Below are 26,697 nucleotides of genomic sequence, written 5' to 3'. Positions count from 1 at the left end.
AGAAAGAGGACATGCCTATGTACACAGCCTTAAAATAAGAGATCAACATTCCAAACTGGCCATGAGAAAATAAAACAGAAGCCCTGAATTGCCTGAATTTGTTACTCTTTGTCAAGCGTTAGTGGACCACGGCCGCCAACCAAGTTGAACCTGACACCTAATTTATCAAACAATCGTTATTGGAAAATAACCCCGATTCATTTCTGTGGCTTCATGAGAACTAAAGGAACAGAACTGGGTAGCTCCAACAGAACCTTAAGAGTCTGCAAAGTCTAAAACAATTCTTATCTTGACCTTTTAAAAACGGTTTTCTCACCCTGTCCTAGATTCAAGCAGAGTGCGTGTCTATATTAAAAATGATGTGCTTGTTACCGTGGCCGTGTTAGTGGAGCCTACTGTGGATATTGTTTGACAATATTTCTACATCAAACCATCATGGTGTATGCCTTAAACTTATGGTGAGATACACACACACGCATATCAGTTATTTCTCAATAAAACAGAAAAAAAAAAAAAACGTGCTGAGAGAACACGCAGTAGCTGTAGTCCACATTGAGACTAAACCCTGATTTTTATATGCACTTACTTTTTTCTTTAGAAGAAAATAAAAAAGCACAAGGATCATAATAATGACAGTAATAGCAATAATGTTTCTTTAATCTCAGACAACATTGTGGTTTTGTGTCTGGCATCAAAGAGAAATGACATTGTATCACTGGGGCCTTCAAGTCTTTCTTCCGGTATTTTATAAGGAAAGAGCATATTCTGGGGACTTCCCTGGTGGTCCAGTGGTGAAAGGTTTGCCTTCCACTGCAGGGGGTGTGGGTTTGATCCCAGGTGAGGGAACTAAGATCCCACATGCTTCCAGGCCAAAAAAACAAAGTATAAAACAAAAACAGTACTGTAACTAATTCAAGAAAGACTTTTAAAATGGTCTACATCAAAAAAAAAAAATCTTTTTCTAAAAAAAGAGCATATTTTGTCTATACATTTTGTGGTTGAAATCAGATACAAACCCCTCAGAATTGTGACCAAAGAAAGCAAAATTCCCATAGGTTCACATAATTTTGGAAATAATCCAATCTGTATATATAATTCTTGCAGTCTACATTGAAATGCATAGAGATGCTTTTAAAGGATGTTTTTAAGGGTTGAATTTGCACATGGTTATGAAATATGTGGAATTTCATGTATGGAACTCATTCTTTCAAACTAGTATTTCTAAATACATGCAAGTTTGTAACTAACCCTGGCTGGTGGTTAGCATAGGGTACAGCTCAGACACAGAATATTTTCATCACTGCAGAGACGGTTCCACTATAAAGTACGGCTCTAAAATGTACAAGGAGAGCAAATTTCTAAAAGTTTCTAAAAGGCAAATCACTCATGATTTTCAATATTGTGACATCTTTTCTAAAGGGAATATAGTTTATAATGCGTTTTTCAAATTCCACTCTCTAGCGATGTTTTAAGAATTACGACCATTTATAAACCACATGGGAGCACTATTGAAATCACAGCGAGATTTTCTTTATCTGAGAGAGAGTACCTTTGGTTCCCTCCCCCCACAGTCAGTTTTGAAATTTGCCTCTTCTGCATCTAGAGAGTTCATTTGAATCCAGCAAAAAAAAAAAAAAAAAAAGGTTCAAAAGATGACCTTTTTGTGCAAGCTAACTTAAATGTGCTGGCATTATCATATCTTATGTTTTATTATTTCTGTGTCCATCAGCTCAATGCAGAGTGAAAAATGCTGGCTATCTTTTTTCTCCCCCTTAAACTCAATAAAATCTTATTAAGTGGACCCTTGAAGGCATTCATTAAATCTCTATGAGGCAGACCGCTAGGACTGGCGATACCCTGGTTATTGGTTTCTAGGGTCTAACTTCATATTTCAGAACTAACTTAATTTGTGTGCTCCCTGGACTTGGTTTTCAAGGGACAGTATCACTTTTCACACACACAGAAGTGGAAACAACTATCAGAAATCAATGGCTATTTTCATGCATCTCAAATGAGTGTTTGTCTTCTAAAAATCAACAAACTGCCTCAGGATCAAAGATTCAGGATAGACTCATGGGCATATTCCTGGAGTGTTGTCAGCATTACTTGAGAAGGAAATAGAATGAAAATTCTATTCTGGAGAACTTTCCTCACCTCCTACTCATTTATTTTTCCTAGAAACGTAGTCTTCACTCATTCTTCTGGTTGAGTCTTTTTTTTTTTTTTTTTTTTTTAAGTTCTTATTGTATTTTATTTATTTTTTTTTTCTTAAATAAATTTATTTATTTTAGTTGGGGGCTAATTACTTTACTATATTGTACTAGTTTTTGCCATACATTGACATGAATCAGCCATGAGTTTACATGTGTTCCCCTTCCTGGTTGAGTCTTTTAAATGGACTTTAACTACTTTTCTGTTATGCAAAATCTGTCTCCTTGGGAATAAGGAAGGAGACAAAAATTAGGAAAAAAGCAATGATTAAAAGCAATGAGCAATGGAACCTCCCTGGTAGTCCAGTGGTTAAGACTCCACACTTCCACTGCAAAGGTTCCATCCCTAGTCAAAAAACTAAAATCCCACAAGCTGTGTGGCATGGCCAAGAAATAAGCAAAAAGTAAAGCTACAGGAAAAAATACAAGAATATATTAAAAAAAACAGCCATATTCTAAGAGAGGATTTCAATATTCATCTAAGAATTGCCTTCCAGTTAAATCACTGAGTTGATTATAGAAAGAACCTCTTGTTACTCCCAATACTACTAATTATTACAATATTACTTAAAATGAAGACTATTTTCAAGAAATGTTTTTAAAACATTTGTATCAAACTATGTAACTTATTGAAATATTTATGGCACTGTGTTTGCTTTTTAAATTGGTTGATCCTAACTGATATGTTGGGGACCTTTATTTTTTTGATTTTTAATTTTTTTTTAAATTAAACTTTATTGGATTATAGTTGTTTTACTATACTGTGTTAGTGCTGTGTCAGTTTCTGCTGTACAGCAAAGTGAATCAGCTATATGTATACCTATATCCCCTCTGTTTTAGATTTCCTTCCCATTTAAGTTACTACAGAGCCCTGAATAGAGTTCCCTGTGCTAAGCAGTAGTTTTTCATCTGTTATCTTTCCTATACATAGGGCTTCCCTGATGGCTCAGATGATGAAGAATCCACCTGCATTGCAGGAGACACAGGTTCAATCCCTGGGTCGGAGGACATGGCTACCCACTCCAGTATTCTTGCCTGGAGAATCCCATGGACAGAGGAGCCTGGTGAGCTACAGTCCACGGGGTCGCAAAGAGTCAGACACGACTGAGCACAGTTATCTTATAAAATAAAATATCTTATAAAATATACAATAAAAATAGTTATTATAACTGATAAATTAAAATATAAATCTGTATCCATCCATCATGTTCTCCCTCACTCTTTCCCTCTCTTTTACATGAATAGTCTTGAAAGATACTGTCCACGATCCATGAGACCTGCTCATGTTCCTGAGAACGTTTTCCTGAAAATGATGACTTTGGAGCCACCAGAAACTACATTTTGAAGAAACAGCAGAGGGAATTTGACACACTGAAATCCAAGATCCGATCTCTCAAGGAACAAATGGAAACCAATCACTCGCCAGGTAAATTTCCTTCTACGTTTTCTTCTTGCTCATGTCGGTGGTCTCCTGAGTTCTTGTCTCCGAGAGACAGCACTTGGCTAACTTTTTTATTTTTTACTTTAAGTCAGAACTAGCTCCTTTATCTCTGTTAACATTTTCTCAGAGTCTGATGCAGCTGACACTCTGTTTTAGTCCAATGGCCTAAAAACTTACTACTTTGTGTAGGTGTAAATTGGGGCTTCCCCGATGGCTCAGAGGGTAAAGAATCCACCTCCAAGGCAAGCGACACAGGAGATGTGGGTTCGATCCTTGGGTCGGGAAGACCCCTTAGAGGAGGAATTGACAACCCACTCCAGTATTCTTGCCTGGAGAATCCCATGGACAGAGGAGCCTGGCGGGCTGTTGTCCATGGGATCTCAAAGAGTTGGACATGACTGAGCAACTAAGCATGTGTGCAAATTTGTATCCTTTGAGTCCCTGGTTGTGAGTTGATAGCTGGTGTCACAGAGTATAATTTAGCTCAGTTCAGTTCAGTTCAGTGGCTCAGTCGTGTCTGACTCTTTGCTACCCCTTGGACTGCAGCACTCCAGCCTTCCCTGTCCATCACTAACTCCTGGAGTTTACTCAAACTCATATTCATTGAGTTGGTGATGCCATCCAACCATCTCATAGCATATTGGGCACCTACTGATCCAGGGAGTTCGGCTTTCAATGTGATATGTTTTTGCCTTTTCATACTGTTCATGGGCTTCTCAAGGCAAGAATAGTGAAGTGGTTTGCCATTGCCTTCTCCAGTGGACTACATTCTGTCAGAACTCTTCCACCATGACCCGTCCATCTTGGGGGACCCTACGCGGCATGGCTCATAGTCTAGTTGAGCTGTGGTCCATGTGATCAGTTTGGCTAGTTCTCTGTGACTGTGGTTTGCATTCTGTCTGCCCTCTGAGGGATAAGGATGTAATTTGTTCAGGATCCTAATTATGTCAATGCCATTATCTCTCTAAATTAATTACTTAAGATGGCATCTAATAAAAAGACTTTATTGATTTATTCTCAAAACTCCTAAGAAGGGCTTCAGCTTAAATGTAAGGAAGCAATGCATATTGTTAGTGTAACTTTCTCTGATCATATAACGCATGAAAATGGTTAGTTCCTTCTGATAGTATATATTGTGGATTTTCATTTTTTGTTAAATAGACTTTTATTTTGAAACAGTATTAGACTTAACAGAATTATCATGAAGATTGTTCAGCAAGTTCTCATAGACTTCACGCCCAGTTTTTCTTATTATTAGCATTGTCTATTGGCATGACATGTTTGTCACAAGTAATGAGCCACTAACAATCAATGCATTATTATTGTGACCCCATGGACTGTAGCCCACCGGGCTCCTCTGTCCATGGGATTCTCCAGGCAAGAATACTGGAGTGGGTTGCTGGTCTTCCCCATCCAGAAAGGAATTTACCTCCATGACATGATACCAATGTTTTTTTAATCCCTTCCTGAAACACCACACTTAGACTGTGGGTTTACTTGGTCATCAGACCCATGAGAAAACTCCAAATGCTCACATGTTACATGTCCATATGTGAAGAAAGTTAGTCAATAAAGGCACTTGGGGTGGATAGAATATTTGAGGAGGGTTGTGGAGAGGGGCGTGTCTGTCATTACAAATGTGGATGAATTTCATCCAGGTAAGCACAAACCTGGTGGTTCAGACGGTAAAGAATCTGCCTGCAATGCGGGAGACCCAGGTTTGATCCCTGGGTTGGGAAGATCCCCTGGAGGAGGGCATGGCAACCCACTCCAGGATTCTTGCCTGGAGAATCCCATGGACAGAGGAGCCTGGCGGGCTACAGTCCAGGGGGTCGCAAAGAGTCAGACACGACTGAGTGACTAACAGACACGCTGACGAGTTCAGACCTAGCATGACCTGGGTGATGGCAGGAGTTTGAAGTAATGACGTTGAATCATGCAAGTCCTTTTTGTTTGCTTGTTTGTTTTTAATGTTTATTGATTTGACTGCGTTGGGTCTTAGCTGAGTCACTCTGCTTCTTCCCTGTGTTACGCGGGATGTTTCGTTTGCGGTGCATGGATTCTCTAGTTGTGGTGGGCGGCCTAAGTTTGTCCGAGGCAGGTTGGATCTTTGTTCCCTGACCGGGGATTGAATGCGTGTCCCCTGCAGTGGCAGGCAGATTCTTAACCACCGGACCACCAGGGAAGTCCCCGGGCAGGTCTCTGAAAAAGGCACCACTCTGGATGACTCCAGGCTGATGGCTGAGGGAATGTGTTATAAATTCAGAGAGCATCCACAGGGGCAAGGAGCTGTGGGCAGAAATGGTCAGGGAGCTGGGCCACTGGAAAATGGGAGGCTGAAGAGCTGTGATCACCAGGCTTTGTGCGGCTATGAAAGCCGTGTGAATGCCGAGCCCCGTGGTCTACATGGCCCACGCTCCACACTGCTCTTCCAACACCGTCTGGGCATGCCACAAGGCTCAAGCTCAAGTCTTGGCAGATGTGTGAGATGGATCGTAGGTTTGTGAGCGTGTTTCCGTAATAAGCAAGTGATCTGCAGCGGAAATGAACATGGGAGCTGTTGACCCAGACGCTGGCCCCCAGGGAGCGGGCAGCGAGTTGGCACGGTGTCTCAGTGATGCATTGTGTTTCTGTGCTTGTCCGTGACCCTGTTCTAATCCATCTGTTGGCGTGGGTGGCATGGGGCCAGTCTGAGGACAAGACCTCAGCCACTGGGATCTTTCTGTCCTCTGATGAGGACCGCCTCCCAAGGAGAAGACACCAAGGACCAACAGAACAAGGGAGGAGGTTTGCTCTTGGAAAATGGCATCTGGGGATCCTGCTTCTGACTTAGATAATGAATTTCCACTGTCATCTTTCCTAATCACTTTGGGGTTTCATCCACACCTCCTCTCTCCCACGCACGCGCACACACACACACAAACACAAACACTGTCTTACCTGTCCATTGATCAGCTTTTGTTGCCAAGGCTCATGCAATTTAAAGTTGTGAACTTGCAGCCTCAAAATAGGAAAACCCAAATTATTGTCTGTCTTTTTTTCTTTCTCCCTTTCTCTTTTCTTCTTGTCTCTACTTTCCTTTTCTTTCTTTCTCTTTTCCTCCCTCTGTCCTTTCTTCTCAGTGAAATATGGAAATTGTTGTTGTTGTTGTTTAGTTGTAACTCATGTCCAACTCGTTTGCAACCCCATGGACTGTAGCCCGCCAGATTCCTCTGTCGATGAGATTCTCTGGGAGAGAATACTGGAGTGGGTTGCCACGCCCTCCTCCAGGGGATCTTCCAGACCCAGGGATCGAACCCAGGTCTCCCGCATTGCAGGCAGACTCTTTACCATCTGAGCCATTAGGGAAGCCCAACAATACTGGAGTGGGTAGCCTATCCCTTCTCCAGGGGAACTTCCCAACCCAGAAATCGAACCAGGGTCTCCTGCATTGCAGGTGGATTCTTTACTTGCTGAACTACCCAGGAAGCCCATGTTCCTCAAGCTAGCACTAACTAAGTCATTTTTCAAAACCTCATAAAATCATTGAAAATTTGACTTTATGCCCTTTTATTCTGCACACTTTTTAATAAATGCATACTAAGTCACTTCAGTCCTGTCCAACTCTTTGGGACCCTATGGACTGTAGCCCACCAGGTTCCTCTGTCCATGGGATTTCTCAGGCAAGAATAGTGGAGTGTGTTGCCATCCCTTTTGCGAGGGGATGGTCCCAACCAAGGGACTGAACCCACATCTCCTAGTTGAAAGGTGGATTCTATACCATTGAGGCATCAAGGAAGCCCCAATATATTAATAGAAATTAGTACCTGCCTAACAAACACATGCACGCACAAAATCAGCCATGGGAATAATTTTCCACACCTGAGTATTTCCTTCCAGAACAGGTGTAGCCGAAGCTTGTTTGTTGAAGTCATCAAGGAAAACACTCTGGTTGTCATTTCTCAGAAAAGATCAGTATTTCTCAGGGGAAGCATCAATGCTGTTCACTGGCCTCCATTTCCTCATAATTCCGTGTCTCCTAATAAGCTCAGTTTGCCTCTATAAGACATACTCAGGGATTTCAATTATATTTTGTTTATTTCCACATCCAGCGGTTTTTTAAGATGTTTGCTTATATATCTCTATTTCAGTGATTAAAAAAATAATTTAACCTTGTAATAGAAAATTTGAAAATAAGTTTCGCAGATATTCATTTTATGTGTATTTCTTTTCTGAATTTTATTTTCGGTTCCCCGTTTTTTAAAAATTGAAGTGTAGTTAATTTACAACATTGTGTTAGGTTCAGCTGTACAGCAAAGTGTTTCACTTTATGTGTGTGTGTGTGTTCTTTTTCATATTGTCTTCCCTTAAAGGTTATTACTGAGAAGGCAACGGCACCCCACTCCAGTACTCTTGCCTGGAAAATCCCATGGACGGAGGAGCCTGGTAGGCTATAGTCCATGGGGTCGCTAAGAGTCGGACACGACTGAGCGACTTCACTTTAACTTTTCCCTTTCATGCACTGGAAAAGGAAATGGCAACCCACTCCAGTATTCTTGCCTGGAGAATCCTAGGGACGCCGGAGCCTGGTAGGCTGCCGTCTATGGGGTCGCACAGAGTCGGACACGACTGAAGCGACTTAGCAGCAGCAGCAGCAAAGGTTATTACAAGATGTTGAATATAGTTCCCTGTGCAGTACAGTAGACCTTTTTTCATGCATCCTATATATACTAATTGACATCCGCTAATCCAAAACTCCAGGCTTCCCTGATAGCTCAGTTGGTAAAGAAAGTGCCTGCAATGCAGGAGACCCTGGTTCAGTTCCTGAGTGGGGAAGATCCCCTGGAGAAGGGAAAGGCTACCCACTCCAGTATTCTTGGGCTTCCCTGGTGGCTCAGCTGGTAAAGAATCCATCTGCCATGCAGGCGACCCTGTTTCGATCCCTGGGTCAGGAAGATCCCCTGGAGAAGGGAAAGACTACCCACTCCAGGATTCTGGCCTGGAGAATTCCACGGACTGTAGAGTCCATGGGGTCACAAAGAGTCGGACACGACTGAGCGACTTTCACTTGACTTTCAATCCCAAACTCCCACTCCTTCCCTCCCCAACTCCTGGCCTTGTTGGCAAGCACATATCTATTCTAGAAGGATTTTTTTAAATGCTCATTTTGGCATTTTGAATGTGCTTTTCCGTCTCCTCGTTGTTGCTACGTCAGATTTACATATATGGGCATTTGCACACTTTTGTTCAATTAATAGTTGTATTGTTTCTCTTGGTTGTTTTTTTTTTTTTTTCCTTTTTAGTGTTCGTGTTTTCCTTTATGTCTGATTGCATTTTAATGTGTATGTTACTGTTTGTCTCTCGGGGTTTCCCAAAGCAAAGAAAAAACTAGGTCGTCAGATACGAATTCTCTTTTACCATGGAAATCACTGAGTCGCTTCATAACTTTGTTCTCTGCCTCGCTCCCTCCCTCTAACTTGCTCTCTGCAGACATACAATAAGCCACACCCTTCCCGTTTGAAACAATGCCTGTACTTCTTGGACCTAGCAACACAGCGACGGACGCTATTAGTTCCACCACTTTGGCTTAAAAGACCCGCAGGCGCTCTAACCGGAGTGCAGTTCACAGGCACTGTAACCGCAGTGCCAGTGAGGTTTTTTTTTCCCACCCCATTTCTGCCGTGTTTTATATTCACCGCCTTGGTGAAACGAGAAGAAGCCGGGATTTCCAGGGAAGCGGTGTTTCAAGGACCCAATTCAGTTTACCAGATGTCTGCTGCTGCCGACTCTTCCAGCTACCTATTCTTACTAGTCTCCTGGTTTCAACTCAGAATTTAAACAAGACCCTCCGTGTGGATGAGTTACTAAAAAAGTGAAGAAGACCATCCCATGGCAGGGCATCTGTGTTAGTCCCCATCTCCCAGATCATCCGGCCCACCCTTCTTAGCTCTCACCCCCGTGTCCACACGTCTATTTTATTCATCTCCATCCCTACTCCTGCCCTGCAGTTAGGTTCATCTGTACTGGGTGGACTCGGGAGCGGTTGAGGCTCAAGAGGGAGGGGATATACGTATACATCGAGCTGATTCGTTTCATTGTGCAGCAGTAAACCAGGACAGCATTGGGAAGGAGCTATACCTTATTTGCCCGGCGAGAAGAGAGAGCAGATAGAGAGAATGGGGGCTTCCCTGATGGCTCAGCTGATAAAGAATCCACTTGCAATGCAGGAGACGTGGATTCGATCCCTGGTCGGGAAGATCCCCTGCAGAAGGGACAGGCTACCCACGCCAGTCTTCTTGGGCTTCCCTGGTGGCTCAGCTGGTAAAGAATCCGCCTGCAATGCAGGAGACCTGGGTTTGATCCTTGAGTTGGGAAGATCCCCTGAAGAAGGGAAAGGCTACCCACTCCAGTATTCTGCCCTGGAGAATTCCATGGACTGTATAGTCCACGGGGTTGCAAAGAGTCAGGCATGACTGAGCCTCTTGCACTTGACTCACACTATGTATGGGGCTTCCCTGGTGGCTCAGTCTGTAAAGAGTCCGCCTGCCATGCAGGAGATCCCACTTCGATTCCTGGGTCGGGAAGATCCCCTGGAGAAAGACATGGCCACCTACTCCAGTATTCTGGCCTGGAGAATCCCAAGGACAGAGGAGGGTGGCGGGCTATGGTCCGTGGGGTTACAAAGAGTTGGACACGACTGAGCAAGGAAGCACAAAGCATGGAGAACAGACTTGCGGGCACGTGGGGGAAGGAGAGAGTGGGACAAACAGAGACAATATTAATAGTGCAACTGATCGGCTGAACAGCAACAGCAAAACCTTGTATTCTCTGGAATTCCAACTCTATCATGACAGTCACTAAAATCTCCCTGCAGTGCAGGAGACATGGATGGGTTCGATCCTTGGTCGTGAAGATTCCGTAGATGAGGAATTGGAAACCCACTCTACTATTCTTGCCTGGAGAATCTCATGGACAGAGGAGCCTGGCGGGCTACAGTCCACGGGGTCACAAAGAGTCGGACACGACTTAGCGGCTAAACAGCAACATGCATCAAACATTAATAGCATGGGCACATATACACTGCTGTGTGTAAAATAGCTAGCGGGACGCTGCTGAATAGACAGGGAGTTCAGCTCGCTGCTCCGTGATGACCTAGAGGGGTGAGTTGGCTCAAGAGGGAGGGGAAATATACACCTTTACGGCTGATCTGTGTTATTGTGTGGCAGAAACCACACAACGTTGTAAAACAATTATCCTCCAATTAAAAAAAAATAAATTAAAAACACAAAGATAACAGCAACAGAGACCACAAAAAAACGTACAGTGAAATTTTGATAGATCCAAAAGGAAGAATTTGATTTCAGCACAAGCTAATTTAGCCCAAAGCGTTTTGGGTCACCTTCTCCCAACCCCCAGTTGGGACAGACTGTGAAGGTTTACCAGAAGCCTGGGGCAATATTTTCAGCCCTCTCCTGTTGTCTGATTGTCTTTCCAAGGCTCATGCAAATATCCGTGCGGGCTGTTTTCTCAAAGCCAAGCCACTTAACAAAGTGAGTTTTATCAAAGGATTAAGTCGTTAATAAATGAAGAGTGTTTATCCGCAGACGGGCTTCAAAGCCCGTTTTGACTGAGATGAGCTCTTATTTCTGGGTCGCAGCTGTCCTAGCCAGTTCTGGGGGAATTCACAGCCCAGGGCTGGGGGAATTCACAGACCCAGGGCTGGGCAGGACTCCAGAGCACTGTACGAGGGTACATCCAGGCTGGCTCGGAGGGTTTCACTGCAGGTGTTCCCCCCGAGTGCGGTTTAGATGGTCTCTGAAATGAATCTGGAGAAGAAAGGAGGTCACTTCCAGACCATTCCGTCTCCGTCGATTTCAGAAGCGTTTGGATAAGAATGAGCCGTTCCTTCAGCACAGAGACTTTCTCTGCGCTGTTATCGAATCATTCCGAAATTCAGGAAAAGCAGGCCAGTCCTAATTATTTGGGAGAATCCTTCAATTGAGATGTAGGTTGAACTTGCAAGCAAAAGAAAAAAAAAAAAGGCCTAGAGAGTAAAATAAATGTTAGCATCCCCCTGGTAGCAGGGGAGACTCAGTTATAGAGAGCAGAGTTGTGATCACAGAAGGGGAAGGAGATGTTGGGATGAATGAAGAGGAGCTTGGAAACATACATTACTATATAAAGTATAAAATGGCCAGTGTGGATTTGCTGTATAACTCCGGGAGCACCACCTGGGGCTCTGTGACAGCCTAGAGGAGTGGGATGGGGAGGGAGGTGGGAAGGAGGTTCAAGAGGGCAGGGACATAGGTACCCCTGTGGCTCATTCATGCTGATGTATGACAGAGACCAACACGGTATTGTAAACCAACTGTCCTCCATTAAAAAATAAATACATAAATAAATGGGGGCTTCGCAGATGGCTCAGGGGTAAAGAACCTGCCTGCCAATGCAGGAGACGCCAGACATGCCGATTCGATCCCTGAGTTGGGAAGATCTCCTGGAGAAGGGAATGGTACCCTGCTCCAGTATTCTTGCCTGGAGAATTCCATGGACAGAGAAAATAAATACACAAATGTCACCGTCCCCAGATAGAACCTACAGTGACAATGGAATGCCAAATGGGAATTAGAGGATTATGGAAGGAAAGTGAAAGAGGTATGTGGGAATGCTTAGAGATAGAAGGATATAGCATTGTTATTACCATGATGATGGACCAAGACCACCCTCACCATCACCACTGTGGTTGAGTGTCTTCTTTTAGGAGACAGAAAGCACAGTTGGCTTTCTGATTGGCTCTGGAAGGTAAATACGTGGGCAGCAAGCATATGAGTAATGCAGTGATTTTACAGCAAACATGATGCAGATATCCTTAGAGACACAGACCATCCAAGAACAGACCAGCTACGTGGTCCCTGAAGTCACTGTGAGCTCAGTGATGGAAACGCAGAAGATACTTGTTCCTCCATTATTTGAGGGTCGTTAGTAGTTATTAGAAAGTTTAATTTCGCTTACATTTTGCTCTGTCTTTAAATTATCCACAAATTGAGTTTCCTGTCTCCTGACCATCTTTTTTTTTTTTTTTTTTAATTTCAGCTGTGATAGGTCTTCATTGCTGTGCGGGCTTTCCTCTAGTTGCAGCTAGCAGGGTCTCCTCTCTAGTGGTGACGTGAGGGCTTCTCTTCTTGTGGAGTACGGGCTTGTGAAAGAATATGCCTAGAGAATCACATAAATGTTACCATCCCAGAAGATGGTACTTGCGGCTCTGGGCTTAGTTGCTGTGCTGCATGTGGGGTCTTCCTGGACCACGGATGGAACCCACGTCTCCTACATTGGCAGGAAGATTCTCTACTACTGGACCACCAAGGATGTCATCTCCCCACCATCTTTACTTCGACTTCTGGAAAGCAAGCTTCGGTAAGTAAAGTAGGCATAAGATACTCCTTATCCATCGCTCTCTCTTTTCACATTTTTATTGGAGTATAGTTGCTTTACCACGTTGGGTTAGTTTTTGCCGTACTGCAGAGTACATTAACTATACATAAATGGCAACCCACTCCAGTGTTCTTGCCTGGAAAACCCCGTGGACAGAAGAGCCTGGCGGGCTACAGTCCGTGGGGTCGCAAAGAGTTGGACACCACTTGGCGAGTAAACAGTCATAACACATATCCCCTCTTTTTTGGATTCCCCTCCCATTTAGGTGACCACGGCACTGAGTAGAATTCTGTGTCCTATACAGTATGTTCTGATTAGTTATGTATTTTATGCATAGTATCAGTAATGTATGTATGGGCAGGGAATTTGGGGGAGGATGGATACATGTATATGTATGACTGAATTCCTTTGCTATTCACCTGAAACTATCACAACATTGTTAGTTGGCTATACTCCAGTAGAAAATGAAAAGTTTTTTTTTTTAAACAGTGTATATATGTCAATCCTGATGTTCTAATTGATCCCAAACACCCTTGGTCCCTTCATATGCAAATGGTTTGGTCTCTCCGTACATGTCTCTCTTTCTGCCTTGCAAATAGGTTAGCCTACACCAGTTTTTTCAGATTCCACCAATATGTGTTCATATGCATATTTTCCTCTTTCTGACTTACTTGACTTTGTTAACCATCTCTTGATCATAATGATGCTTAACCATTGACCATGTTATTAATACCTGGGACTGAAATACTCAATTTGGAAAGATCATTTTGGAAGATTGCCAATGTAATTTTGAGCTTTCTTCTTGTGCATGTGTGTGTGTGTGTGTGTGTGTGTGTGTGTGTGTGTGTTGACTTCATGGATATATATTTTTTTTTATGCGCAGACCAGAAATAATTACCTCTCAGAGCGGAAGTGTTAGTTGCTCAGTTGTGTGCGGCTCTTCTCATTGCATGCGACTCTTTTCAACCCCAGACTGTATCATCACCAGGCTCCTCTGCCCATGGAATTCTCCAGCTAAAAATGCTAGACTGGGTAGCCATTTCGACTCCAAAAGATCTTCCTGACCCAGGGATTGAACCCGGGTCTCCTGCATTGCAGGCAGATTCTTTACCATCTGAGCCACAGTGGAAGCCCAAGCTCACCAAATAGACTAGTTTTCTAGAAATGGAGGAAGTCCTTGCTTTAGTTGAAAACCACACCATTGTCTAAATGTTTTATTTATTTATTATTGCCTAAATGTTGTTGTTCTATTTAAATACTCACCCTCTATACACTCACTCTTTGGTTTCTGGTGATAGTTAACAATGCAATAGATGAGAAAAAAAAAACATCCAGAGAGTGGGTTTTCAACCACATGCAACTTAAAATCATGCTTTCCACATATATTTCTGCTTGAGTGTTTTTTTGTTTACTTGGATGCATGGGAAAAAAAAATGGACTGATGAATTTTGAAACCGATAGTGACGACAAGACCAAGTCAGCTTTATAAAGCCAAGGAATTACACTATGTGTGCTAAGTCACTTCAGTCGTGTTCGACTCTTTGTGACCCCTTGGACTGTAGCCCACTAGGCTCCATCCGTGGGATTCTCCAGGGGAGAATAGTGGAGTGGGTTGCCATGCCCTCTTCCAGGGGATCTTCCCGACCCGGGAACTGAACCCGTTTCTTTTAGGTCTCCTGCATTGGCGGGCAGGTTCTTTATCACTAGTGCCACCTGGGAAGTCTACAATATAGCACACCTTGTTAATAATTTCAAGTGGGCTCTCTACACCACAGCAGCTAGGATCTATCACATCTATGACTATTTATTTTATTCAGGAAAAATTTGAGTTGGTGTTTTCCTCTGACACGTGTGTCCTAGTCGGCCACCTGCTACACCAGCTGTTTTCGGCTGACAGAGCTGAGATGAAAAGCCTGCAGAACTCTATTAATGCATAATGTTCTCTACTTGTAAGATCAGTTACTCAATTTTAACGGGTTTAGGTCTCACAGAAACCAGCCCATGCAAAACCCAACTTCCCTTATGAGGCCAGGTATCATCAGAATTGGGCTTCCCTGGTAGCTCAGTTGTTAAAGAACCTGCCTGCCATGCAGGAGATCTGGGTTCCATCCCTGGGTCGGGAAGATCCCCTGGAGAAGGGAATGGCAACCCACTCCAGTATTCCTGCATGGGAAAACCCATGGACAGAGGAGCCTGGCGGGCTACAGTCTGTGGGGTTGCAAAGAGTCCAACACGACTGAACCAGTATATGTATACATATGGAGCAATATGGTTCCCATGAGGTGCTCATAGTAAAGAACCCACTTGTCAAGGCAGGAGACACGAAAGATGAGAGTTCAATCCCTGGGTGAGGAAGGTCCCTTGGAGAAGGACATGACAACTCACTCCAGTATTCTTGTCTGGAGAATCCCATGGACAGAGGAGCCTGGCGGGTTACCATCCATAGGGTCACAAAGAGTCAGACATGACTTAGGGACTAAACCATCACCACATCATCAGAATATTCTATGGCTTCCATGGCTTAAAAGTAATTCAGGAAAACAGAATGGTTCTGAGAATCTTACATTTTGTGTATAAATAAGGTGCTTTTATCACATGCTTTGGGCTTCCTTGGTGACTCAGCAGTAAAGAATCCACCTGCAATGCAGGGGATACAGGTTCGATCCCTGGATCGGGAAGATCCCCTGGAGGAGGGCATGGCAACCCACTCCAGGATTCTTGCCTGGAGAATCCCATGGACGGAGGAGCCTGGTAAGCTACAGTCCATGGGGTTGCAAAGACTAGGACATGACTTAGTTACTGACCATACACATAATCATATGCTTTTGAGCTATTTACTATTCTGCAAGTCAATACATTTTTTTTTAATTTAGTATGCTTTTGAAGTGCTGTGCTAAAGATTCCCGTCCATCTTAGTAAAGATGCCCATTCATTCAGACATGACTGAATCAACTTAGTATGCACGCATGCACACATACACCTCTGCATACCTGACCCTGGCTATATCTCAAGATAGCTCTTCTGTATTTTTCTAAAAGTTTGTATTTTGTATTGATCTACAGCCAGTTAACAATGTTGTGATAGTTTCAGGTGGACAGTGAAGGCACTCAGCCATACATGTACCTGTATCCATTCTCCCCCAAACTCCCCTCCCATCCAGGCTGCCACATGACATTAAGCAGAGTTCCCTGTGCTGTGCAGTAAGTCCTTATTGGTTAAATAAGGACCATTTAAAATCCATGTTAAATATACCAGTTTGTAGCAAACATGTAATTTAAAAGCCACCCCCTATGATCTGCATTGTGATCTGCACCCCTTTGTGACGACTCATAAATTTCTTGTGAGTGAAGACAAGAAAGGGTCTGGTCTTAGATTTAAGACCCTTCAATCTAAAATCTTCAGTTGGTGGGAAGTGCATGGGAAAAATTTCAGCGTTTGTCTCTCTCCGCACGAATGACTCTAAATGTACTTTTTTGCGGTCCTAGGTAAGTTTTGCATCGTTTTGCCTGGTACTGAGACAAAGTGGGAAACTATTTGAAACACTTGAGGAAGGTGGATGAGAATGCTTAAGAAACAGGACGGAGAGGATTATTGCTTTTTTATCACCTGATCCAGGCTTCCCATTTTAACGCGTAATGTATTCATTCATGCCTATAGGATTCACCTCGACCCTGTGTGGGAACACTGCATCATTCAGTCTTGAGGGCCAGCTGTCATTTCTGACATCCTTCAAGTGTACACTCTTTATCTTCTTTAAATCCATTTGCACATGTTTATTGTTTATGTTAATGTCTCTGGAAACGTAAATTTAAAAAAGAAACAAGTTGCTTTACAATGTTGTGTTAGTTTCTGCTGTACAGAAAAGTGAATCAGCTATACGTGCACATAGGTCCCCTCTTTTTTGCTTTTCCTTCCCGCTTAGATCACCACGGGACATTGAGTTCTCTGAGCCGTGCAGATGAACCTATTTGCAAAGCAGAAGTAGGGACAGAGACGGTAGACCACAAATGTGCAGACACCAAGGGGAAAGAGGAAGGGTGAATTGATTACACTGTTTATTGTAAGAGTTTCCTTTGTAGAATTTCTATGCTAAAAGGGCCTGAAATATGTGTGGGGTTTGGGGGGCGTTAAGTGTCTTTTGTACCGATCCTGTGTTTCCCTGCCCAGAAGCAAGATTTTGCTGCATCCTTGACAGTTCCTGTAACAACTTGCAACACGTTTTAGGAGCTGCCTTTTAATTCCGTGCTTTAACAACAGGGAAAATCACGCCTTCCAATTCTACTTTGACACAGTGTGTTAGGTATTCTAACATAGGTGTGTGTTTGTACCCTTAATTCTGTAATGCTCTTTTGTTACAAATATACACATAGTACATACACACATATATGCACAGTGTTATGTGTGTATTCTTAGTGAGAACAACCTGGCTTTTATCCTCAGTAATGGTGATTTTTAAGGCACTGGCGACCCACTCCAGTCCTCTTGCCTGGAAAATCCCATGGACGGAGGAGCCTGGTGGGCTGCAGTCCATGGGGTCGCTAAGAGTCGGACACGACTGAGCGACTTCACTTTCACTTTTCACTTTCCTGCACTGGAGAAGGAAATGGCAACCCACCCCGGTATTCTTGCCTGGAGAAGCCCAGGGACAGAGGAGCCTGGTGGGCTGCCGTCTATGGGGTCGCACAGAGTCGGACACGACTGAAGCGACTTAGCAGCAGCAGCAGCAATGGTGATTTTTAGCCTCCATCCGTAGTGTATATATATTCTTACTTTCTTCCTTGCCTTTATCTTTCTGTCCTGGAAGCAGTAAACTCTTGTGGGTTACAGCTAGGGACCCTAATAATGCAATATAATATAGGCATCTGTGTACTCATATATATATATCTCATATACAATATAGGTATCTTATGTATCTACTGTTGTATATATGGATACATACATGTATGTGTATACTCATCTATATCTAATCATATATATATATACATATATTCATGCATATACAATGTTTGTGCTGTTTAGAAATGCCTTTCTCAACTATATCAGTGAAAGTGAAAGTAGCTCGGTTGTGTCCAACCCTTTGTGACCTCATGGACTATACAGTCCATGGGATTCTCCAGGACAGAATACTGGAGTGGGTAGCCTTTCCCTCCTCCAGGGGATCTTCCCAACCCAGGAATCGAACCAGGGTCTCCTGCATTGCAGGGAGATTCTTTACCAACTGAGCTATCAGGGAAGCCCCAGTATATCAGTTTATATTACTAATGTAGCATATCTTACTAACTTAGTAACAGTAATAATATTGTTGTTGTTGTTTAGTTGCTCAGTCGTGTCCAACTGTCTCCGACCCTGTGGACTGTAGCCCATCAGGCTCCTCTGTCCATGGGATTCTCCAGGCAAGAATACTGGCGTGGGTTGCCATTTCCTCCTCCAGGGGATCTTTCAGACCCAGTGATCGAACCTGCATTTCCTGCTTGACAGGCAGATTCTTTATCACTCAGCCATCAGGGAAGCCCAGTATAACCCACCTCAGTATTCTTGCCTGGAGAATCCCATGGACAGAGGAGCCTGGTGGGCTACAGTCCATGGGGTCGCAAGCGTCGGACAAAACTTAGCAACTAAGAAGAGAGAGTAATATATGGAGGTTTATTTATATAGAGCTAATAGAGAGATTACTTGGGGAGACTTAGTGATATATAACATGTATTAACAGATTAAAGATTATTAAAGATTTAGTATTTATTACTAAACTGCTTGGATATATTTATAATTTTAATTTTTCATTTCAAATCTATCACAGGGACATTAATAGTGAATGCCACAAGTTCCTAAAGAGATATTTCTCTCGCTCCTGCCCCTAGACCAGCTTATAAACCACTGACTTTCAAGTTTTGAGTTGACTTGATTGGTTCTGGCAGTTCCTTCCTTTGTCATGTTGCGTTACCTGCAAAACCAAGTCCAGGCAATTTGAGGAGACGTAGCACGCTCAGCAGGGACTCATTTTTTTTTTTTTTTGCGCAAACGTTTGTCTGTGGAAGCTGTGAGGGTGCTGAGTGGCTTCTGCCTTGCAAACACGAGGATACAAAGGCAGCCGCATGATGCTACTGGGACTGGCCTGGCATTTCTCAATCATTAGATCCACCATGTTTATTCGAAAGAAAGGTGTTGGTGCCAGTGACCTAGAATACGTTTTCTAGCTGTAACCCCCCAAAAAGCATTATTCACATGAGGGTAAGTGAGACATGCTCTTAATCCATCATTCTGGCTTAACTGTTTGGATTTTTTTACTAATTTTTATTGGAGGATGATTGCTTTACAGTGTTGTGTTAGTTTCTGCCATACAACAAAGTCAATCAGCTGTGATAAAAGCGTTAGTTTGCTCAGTCGTGTCCGACTCTTTGAGACCCCATGGACTGTAGCCCTACCAGGCTCCTCTGTCCCTGCAATTCTCCAGGCAGGAATGCTGGAGTGGGTTGCCATGTCCTCCTCCAGGGGATCTTCCCGACCCAGGGATCGAACCTGGGACTCCTGCATTGCAGGCAGATTCTTTATTGTCTGAACCATGATGGAAGCCCCATACATATACATATAACCCCTCATTCTTGAACCTCCCATCCCACCCCTCTAGATCATCACAGAGCCCCGAGCTGAGCTCCCTGTGTTATAGTACAGCTTCCCAGTAGCTATCTATTTTACACATGGTGGTGTGTACGTCCTGGAGAAGGGAATGGCACCCCACTCCAGTACTCTTGCCTGGAAAAATCCATGGATGGAGGAGCCTGGTGGGCTGCAGTCCATGGGGTCGCAAAGAGTCGGACACAACTAAGCAACTTCACTTTCTTTAGTGTGTATGTCAATGATACACTCTCAATTCGTCCCACCCTCTCTCGTTTAGGTCCCAGTTGAAAAGCCTATGATTCTAACTCACTTGAAATGATAACAAGAAGCTACCTTCAGGCAGCCATGGTTGAATGCTTAACAACTCGAACGAGTATGATTGAAATGTTTGTGTGGTCTTTGATTTCTTTCTGCAGAGTTTTATAGTTTTCTGAGTACACGTCTCTTATTACCTCCTTAGGAAAGTTTATTCTGAGGTGTTTTATTCTTCTTGATGGAACGGTAAGTGGGATTGTTTCCGTAATTTCTCTTTCTGTTTGTTATTACTGCATAGAAAATGCAATAGATTTCTGTGCATACTAATTTTGTAAACTACAACTTTACCAGATTCATTGATGGGCTTCCCTGGTGGCTCAGCTGGTAAAGAATCCGCCTGCAATGCGGGATATCTGGGTTCGATCCCTGGGTTGGGAAGATCTCCTGGAGAAGGGAAAGGCTACCCACTCCGGTATTCTGGTCTGGACCTTCCCAAGGAGTATATGGTCCATAGGGTCACAAAGAGACAGACATGACTGAGCAACTTTCACACTTAAAATAATTTTATGGTAGCATCCTCAGTATTTCTGTGTACAGTATCATGTCATCTCAAACACTGACAGTTTTACTTCTTCCTTTCAAATTTGGGTGCTTTTTATTTTAGCCACTGCTGTGTCTAGGACTTCCAAAACTATGTTGTATAAAAGTGGGGACCTTGGGCATCCTCGGCCTATTTCTGATCTTAGAGGAAATGCTGTCAGTTTTTTACCCTTGAATATGATGTTAGCTGTGGGTTTGTCATATCCGACCTTTATTATGTTGCGGTATATCACCTCAGTGCCTACTTTCTGGAGAGTTTTTTGTCATCACTGGGCATTGAATTTTGTCAAAAGCTTTTTCTGCATCTACTGAGATGGTCCTGTGATTTTTTTACTCTGTAATTTGTTGATGTGGTATATCACACTAATTATTGAGGTAGTTTCCCTTTATGCCAACTTTCTGGAGAGTTTTTTTTTTTTTTTTGCCCTAAGTGGATGCTTTAGAACCGATGAGTCTTTGACGGGATTGGTCTAGGATTCTTTGAAACCTATAGAACCAATTAGATCCCTTATTCTAAACTTGAGTGTAAAATTATTCAGACCAGGTCTTCCTTAATGATGGATAGTTGGTGCTTTCACTTTCATAGTTGGTGGTCCAGTGGCTAGGTCTCCAGGCTCGCAATGCCGGGGGATTGGGTTCGATCCCTAGTCAGGGAACTAGTTCAATCCCCCATGCCACAACAAAGAGTTGTACATGAACTTTTAATGAGCTTTCCATTGAACCATCTCAGCCTTGCTTTCACTGAATAAAATATGTTGAATGTTTGTTGTGTTTAATTGTGAGTTCCTTTGCATTACTTAGATGTTGACATAAAAGCAAGAAATATGATTGGGATGTTGGCTTAAGGGAGAACATGATGAAATTTTTGAACTGTTACTAGTAGAACTTTGTTCTTTCCATTTTTAAAGTCTGTATAAGAAGTGTCTAAACTATTGATCTTCAGTACAAGTCCTAACAAGAAGGATTCATTTGAAAATGTGAGAAAAACTTGAAACAAGCAGTGGAAAGTGTAGTGGGGCTCAGAAGTAATAAACATTGGTGATTAATTATCACAAATGAAAGAGTGAAACTTTTTATAAAGCAAGGAAATCAAGGAGACATCTCTAATCTTCCTTCAAAAGGCATTTCATTCAAAATAATAATTTTACTGCTCTTCCTTTCCACTCTTTTTCACATCCTTACATCCACTTTCAATCCAAGTATTGATTGAAAAATGTTCATTGTTAATTAACGATGTTGATTGCTTACATTGTTTACAGTGATTTCATGTTCTTACGTCATATATTTCCCCTTGAATTTTAATTTTATTTTGCCATATTTACCTCCTGTAGTAAAATTTATAAAACTTAAGTCCTTAATCCTTTGATGAATTTTTAATCAGCTAAATAACCATGCCTCAATAATCTTATGTCATTTCAAATTAATAATGAACTAAATGAATAGAGATATATAGCTTGGGTTTTTTAAAAATTTTATGTATTTTTATTGACATAAAATTGACATGTAACCTTGCATTAATTTCATGTATATGTGTGTACATATGCACGCTCATTTGTGTCTGACTCTTTGTGACCCCATGGACTGTAGCCCACCAGGCTCCTCTATCCATGGGATTTTCCAGGCAAGAATGCTGGAGTGGGTTCCCGTTCCCTTCTCCAGGGGATCTTCCCGAGCTAAGGACTGAACCCACACCTTCTGCATTGGCAGAGGAATTCTTTAACCACTGAGCCACCTGGCAAGGCTATAATTTCAAGTGTACAACATGATGATTCCCTATTTGTATATACTGTGACCTGATCACCACAGTAAGTCTAGTTAACATCCATCACCACCTACAGCTACAGTATTTTTTCCTTGTGATAAGAGCTTTTAAGACGTACTACTCTCTTAACAAAAATATATAATACAGTATTATTAACTGCAGTCACCATGCTGTAACCTTTTTTACCCAGGGCTTATTTATCTTATAATTGCAAGTTTGTCCTGTTGAAAGTGAAGTGAAAGTTGCTCAGTCGTGTCTGACTCTGCAACTCCATGGACTGTATAGTCCATGAATTCTCCAGGCCAGAATACTGGAGTGGGTAGCCTTTCCCTTCTCCAGGGGCTGTTCCCAACCCAGGGATCGAGCCCAGGTCTCCCGCATTGCAGGTGGATTCTTTACCAGCTGAGCCACCAGGGAAGCCCAAGAATACTGGAGTGGGTAGCCTTTCCCTTCTCCAGTGAATCTTCCTGACCCAGGAGTTGAACTGGGTTCTCCTACATTGCAGGCCAATTCTTTACCAGCTGAGCCACAGGGGAATCCCAAATATGCCCTGTTGGATCATATTTAAGTCCAATGTGTGAGCAATGTGGTTTTTTAACGACCCCAAAGAAATGTTACACATATAATTTAACGATACTGCACATTTTAATGAAAGTGAGAACCTTGTGTAAGGATTGGCAGAGAGAAATTTTCTTTTTTATTTCACATCAGAATAGCAGCGTTATTTTTGATGAAGCTATTAGAGAGTGTAATGGGGCTTTTTTTTTCAAGTGCCGTATCATTCCTTTACGATGTTGTGTTAGTTTCTGCTATAACGATGATGTGAATCAGCCATAAGTATACATATACCCCCTCCCTCTTGAGCCTGCCTCCCTCCCCCACCCCACCCCTCTAGGTCATCACAGAGCCCCGAGCTGAGCTCCCTGTGCTGGACAGCAGCTTCCCACTAGCTGTCTATTTTACACACGGTCGTGTATATATGTCAGTGCTAATTTGTCCCACCAGTCCCTTCCCCCCCGTGTCTACATGTCCGTTCTCTACGTCTGCATCTCTGTTCCTGCCCTGCAGATAGATTTATCTGTAGCATTATTCTAGATCCCACATGCATGAATTATTATTCCATCTTTGTTTTTCTCCTTCGAGAGAAATTTTCTAACTCTATGGCAACCAGGATGGTCTACACTTATCAATGATAAAATCAGTGTGTTTTTTTTTTAATAAATTCTAAAGAATGCTTATGAGCAAAATGCTTGATGTCCATGGATTCCACATCTACACATGTCTTCTCTGCAACTGGGGCATGGTTTTCCACTTAGAAACGTGGGTAGAAACCCTGCCCCTTGCCTGATGTCCCTTGATGGCCTCCTGTATGTGACCAGAGACTTTTCCTGAGAAGTCTTGTCTCCAGTATGTGGCATTAGGACCTGGACCAGAAAACTAAATCACGTGGAAAAGAAGGAACAGGAAGACCTAATATCTTACTGGGTGCTTGTCACACACGATGTAAATTCCAAAATCAACAAATAGGTGGTTGTCAAAACGCGTCACTTCTCTGCAGTGGCGGGCTGACAACCCGTGAGATATTTTAGGTGTGTTTTGACAACAAGGAATAATGAACCGTGGTTACATGTGGGAAAGATTTTTTTTTTTCCTGAGAGGATCAACTGGCCCAGATTTCCCCGGTAGGCAATGCTGTTATCAGCAAAGGCCCTTCTTCCTCCAGATATGTTGTCACGAGGCTTGCTTGTGGAGTAGAGCACCCAAAACTTGATGCTCTTGAGCTGTGGTGCTGGAGAAGACTCTTGAGAGTCCCGTGGACAGCAAGGAGGTCCAGCCAGTGCATCATTAAGGACATCAACCCTGAATATTCACTGGGAGGACTGATGATGAAGCTGAAGCTCCAATCCTTTGGCCACCTGATGCAAAGAGCTGACTCATTGGAAAAGACCCTGATGCTGGGAGGAGAAGGGGGCAACAGAGGATGAGATGGTTGGATGGCGTCATCCACTCAATGGACATGAGTTCGAGCAAGCTCTGGGACATGGTGAAAGTCAGGGAAGCCTGGCGTGCTGCAGTCCACGGGGTCGCAAAGAGTCGGACACGAGTTAGTGACTGAACAGCAGGGACTTGCAAAGCTGTCTCCCTTTTCTGCCAGCAAGTGCCAGCATGCACAGATGTGCAGAAACAGATATCCAGATTTTTACGGGGGAAGGATAAATGGCCAAGAGAGATTTTACAGTTGTGGTTTTCACAGCTTTTCTAGAGATGATGGAAAAAGCAGTATTTGAGTCACATGAGATAGGTCTTTCATATATCTTAGATTCTACTGGACATATCTTAAAAATAAATTTATTTACAAAACATAAACTGACTTACAGATAGGAAGTGAACTTATGGTTGCCAAAGTGGGAAGGCAGAAGGGATAAATTGGAAGACTCGGCTTAACATGTACACACTACTGTATGTAAAATAGGATTTAATATATAGCATAGAGAGTTCTACTTAATATCTTGTAACAACCTATAATGGAAAAGAATCTGAAAAAGAATATATCCATATATTTGTATATATATGTGTGTGTGTATGTGTTTATGCATACATACATGAATCACTTTACTATACAGCAGAAACTAATACAGCATTACAAATCAACTATACTTTTTAAATTAATTCATTAATTTGAAAATTCCTCATGGGCATATTATGCAACTTAAAGATATAGAAAAGGAGATCAACAAAACCATAAGACCTGACTCAAAACCAAGGACATGACAATTGACATACAGCCTTTGGTTTCAGTGAGTTGAAACCAAAAAAGTTGTTGTTTGTCAAATAATTTAAGTTAAAGGTCCTTCTGTTAGTAAAACCATTTATAATAAATGCAACAATCACCAGTGTAGATATTTCATCATAGGTTTTGTGGAGCGGCTTCCCGGGTGGCTCAGCTGGTAAAGATTTTGCCTGCAATGCGGGAGACCTGAGTTCCATCCCCGGATTGCGAAGATCCCCTGGAGAAGGGAATGGCTACCCACTCCAGTATTCTGGCCTGGAGAATTCCATGGACCATGTAGTCCGTGGGTGGCAAAGAATCAGACATGACTGAATGACTTTCACTTTCAATTTTGTGGAGTGACCGGGATAGGGGATGATAACTCAAAGATGCATTTACTTTTCATTTTCCGTAATCCCTCTTAAGACAGTTTTAACCCCTCTCTTTATCAATGGGCTTCCCAGGTGGCACAGTGGTAAAGAATTCACCTACCAGAGCAGGAGACGTGGGTTTGATCCCTGAGTCAGGAAGATCCCCTGGAAGAGGGCATAGCAACCCACTCCAGTATTCCTGCCTGGAGAATCCCATGGACAGAGGAGCCTGGCGGACTACAGTCCATGGGGTCGCAAAGAGACAAGATTTAGCAATTAAACAATGACAACAACTCTTTATCAACACAGCAATGCAGTTTGAAAAAATACAGCAAGAACAAATTCTGTAATATTGTAAAAAGACATTAGGTTTTGAATCCACAATCCTGAGCTAGGGAATGGTATTCTGTCAGAGATCAAGTTGATGCTGTGAAAATGATGACGTTGTGAGTTTAAATCAGTAGTTGGTGGATGGGGTTTGAGAGAACAAGTCTGGTGGTTCAAAAGCTGTCGGTTTTAGAAGTTGGTCCACAGATTCACTCTTAAATAGACTTTTTAAAAAGAAATTTTTTTTTTAAAGTTTATTATAAACTGTTATGTATGTATTTATTTGCTTGCCCAGGTCTTTGTGGTGGCACGTGGGATCTTTTAACGGAAGCGTGTTTCCTCTTAATTATGGCACGCGGAATCTAGTTTCCTGACCAGGGATGGAACCCGGGCCCCCTGCTTTGGGAGCACGGAGTCTTAGCCCCCTCTGGACCTAAGGGGACCAGTCTGTCAGATAGACTGCTATGCATACAATGTGCACTGACATTTAGAAAGCTACATTCTTGAGCTGTAAGCTTCCACTCATATTGGGTTTTAAGAAAAGGAGTTTTAAGTTTCTACTCATACTGGTTATAAGAAAAGTGATACTTAAAAAGTTTTGTCTTCTAGACATTGGATTATTATCCAAGGGAAGCATCAGCTTTTAAAAATGCGGTTCAACAAAATAGAGAGGCTTTTTTTTTTTTCATTAGTAGATAATATGTGCATGCAGTATTTGTCATGTATTTGTTGTTGTTGAATCACAAAGTTGTTAAATTCCTGGATGCAGTTGTCATGGGCTCTGTCCCCGTCAGAGGTTGTAGTGAAATCAGTAGCTGCCATTGGCTAAATGCAGTCCCTACAGATATTAAAAAAGGTCATTTGAAAAGAAAGTAATTTGTATTGGAGTATACTTGTTTACAGTGTTGTGTTGGTTTCTGCCGTACAGCAAAAGT

General features: G+C 42.7%; 1 protein-coding gene across 1 annotated transcript in view; it reads left to right on the top strand.

The window, feature by feature from the left end:
• LOC145537822 (uncharacterized) overlaps nt 1–26,697 on the top strand; it is a 236,423-nt gene that overhangs the window by 73,240 nt on the left and 136,486 nt on the right. The window contains exons 3-5 of the mRNA XM_081568714.1: nt 3,142–3,274; nt 3,456–3,636; nt 12,724–13,044. Of these exons, the coding sequence (XP_081424840.1) occupies nt 12,915–13,044 (130 nt within the window). The 5' untranslated portion in view covers nt 3,142–3,274; nt 3,456–3,636; nt 12,724–12,914. The remainder of the gene's footprint in view (nt 1–3,141; nt 3,275–3,455; nt 3,637–12,723; nt 13,045–26,697) is intronic.

The sequence above is a fragment of the Giraffa tippelskirchi genome, chromosome Y (assembly GCF_054371585.1).
Source record: "Giraffa tippelskirchi isolate mGirTip1 chromosome Y, T2T-mGirTip1v1.2.pri, whole genome shotgun sequence".
Lineage (NCBI taxonomy): Eukaryota > Metazoa > Chordata > Mammalia > Artiodactyla > Giraffidae > Giraffa > Giraffa tippelskirchi.
Note: the sequence above shows the minus strand (reverse complement) of the source record. Positions and strands in the feature narration are given on the sequence as shown.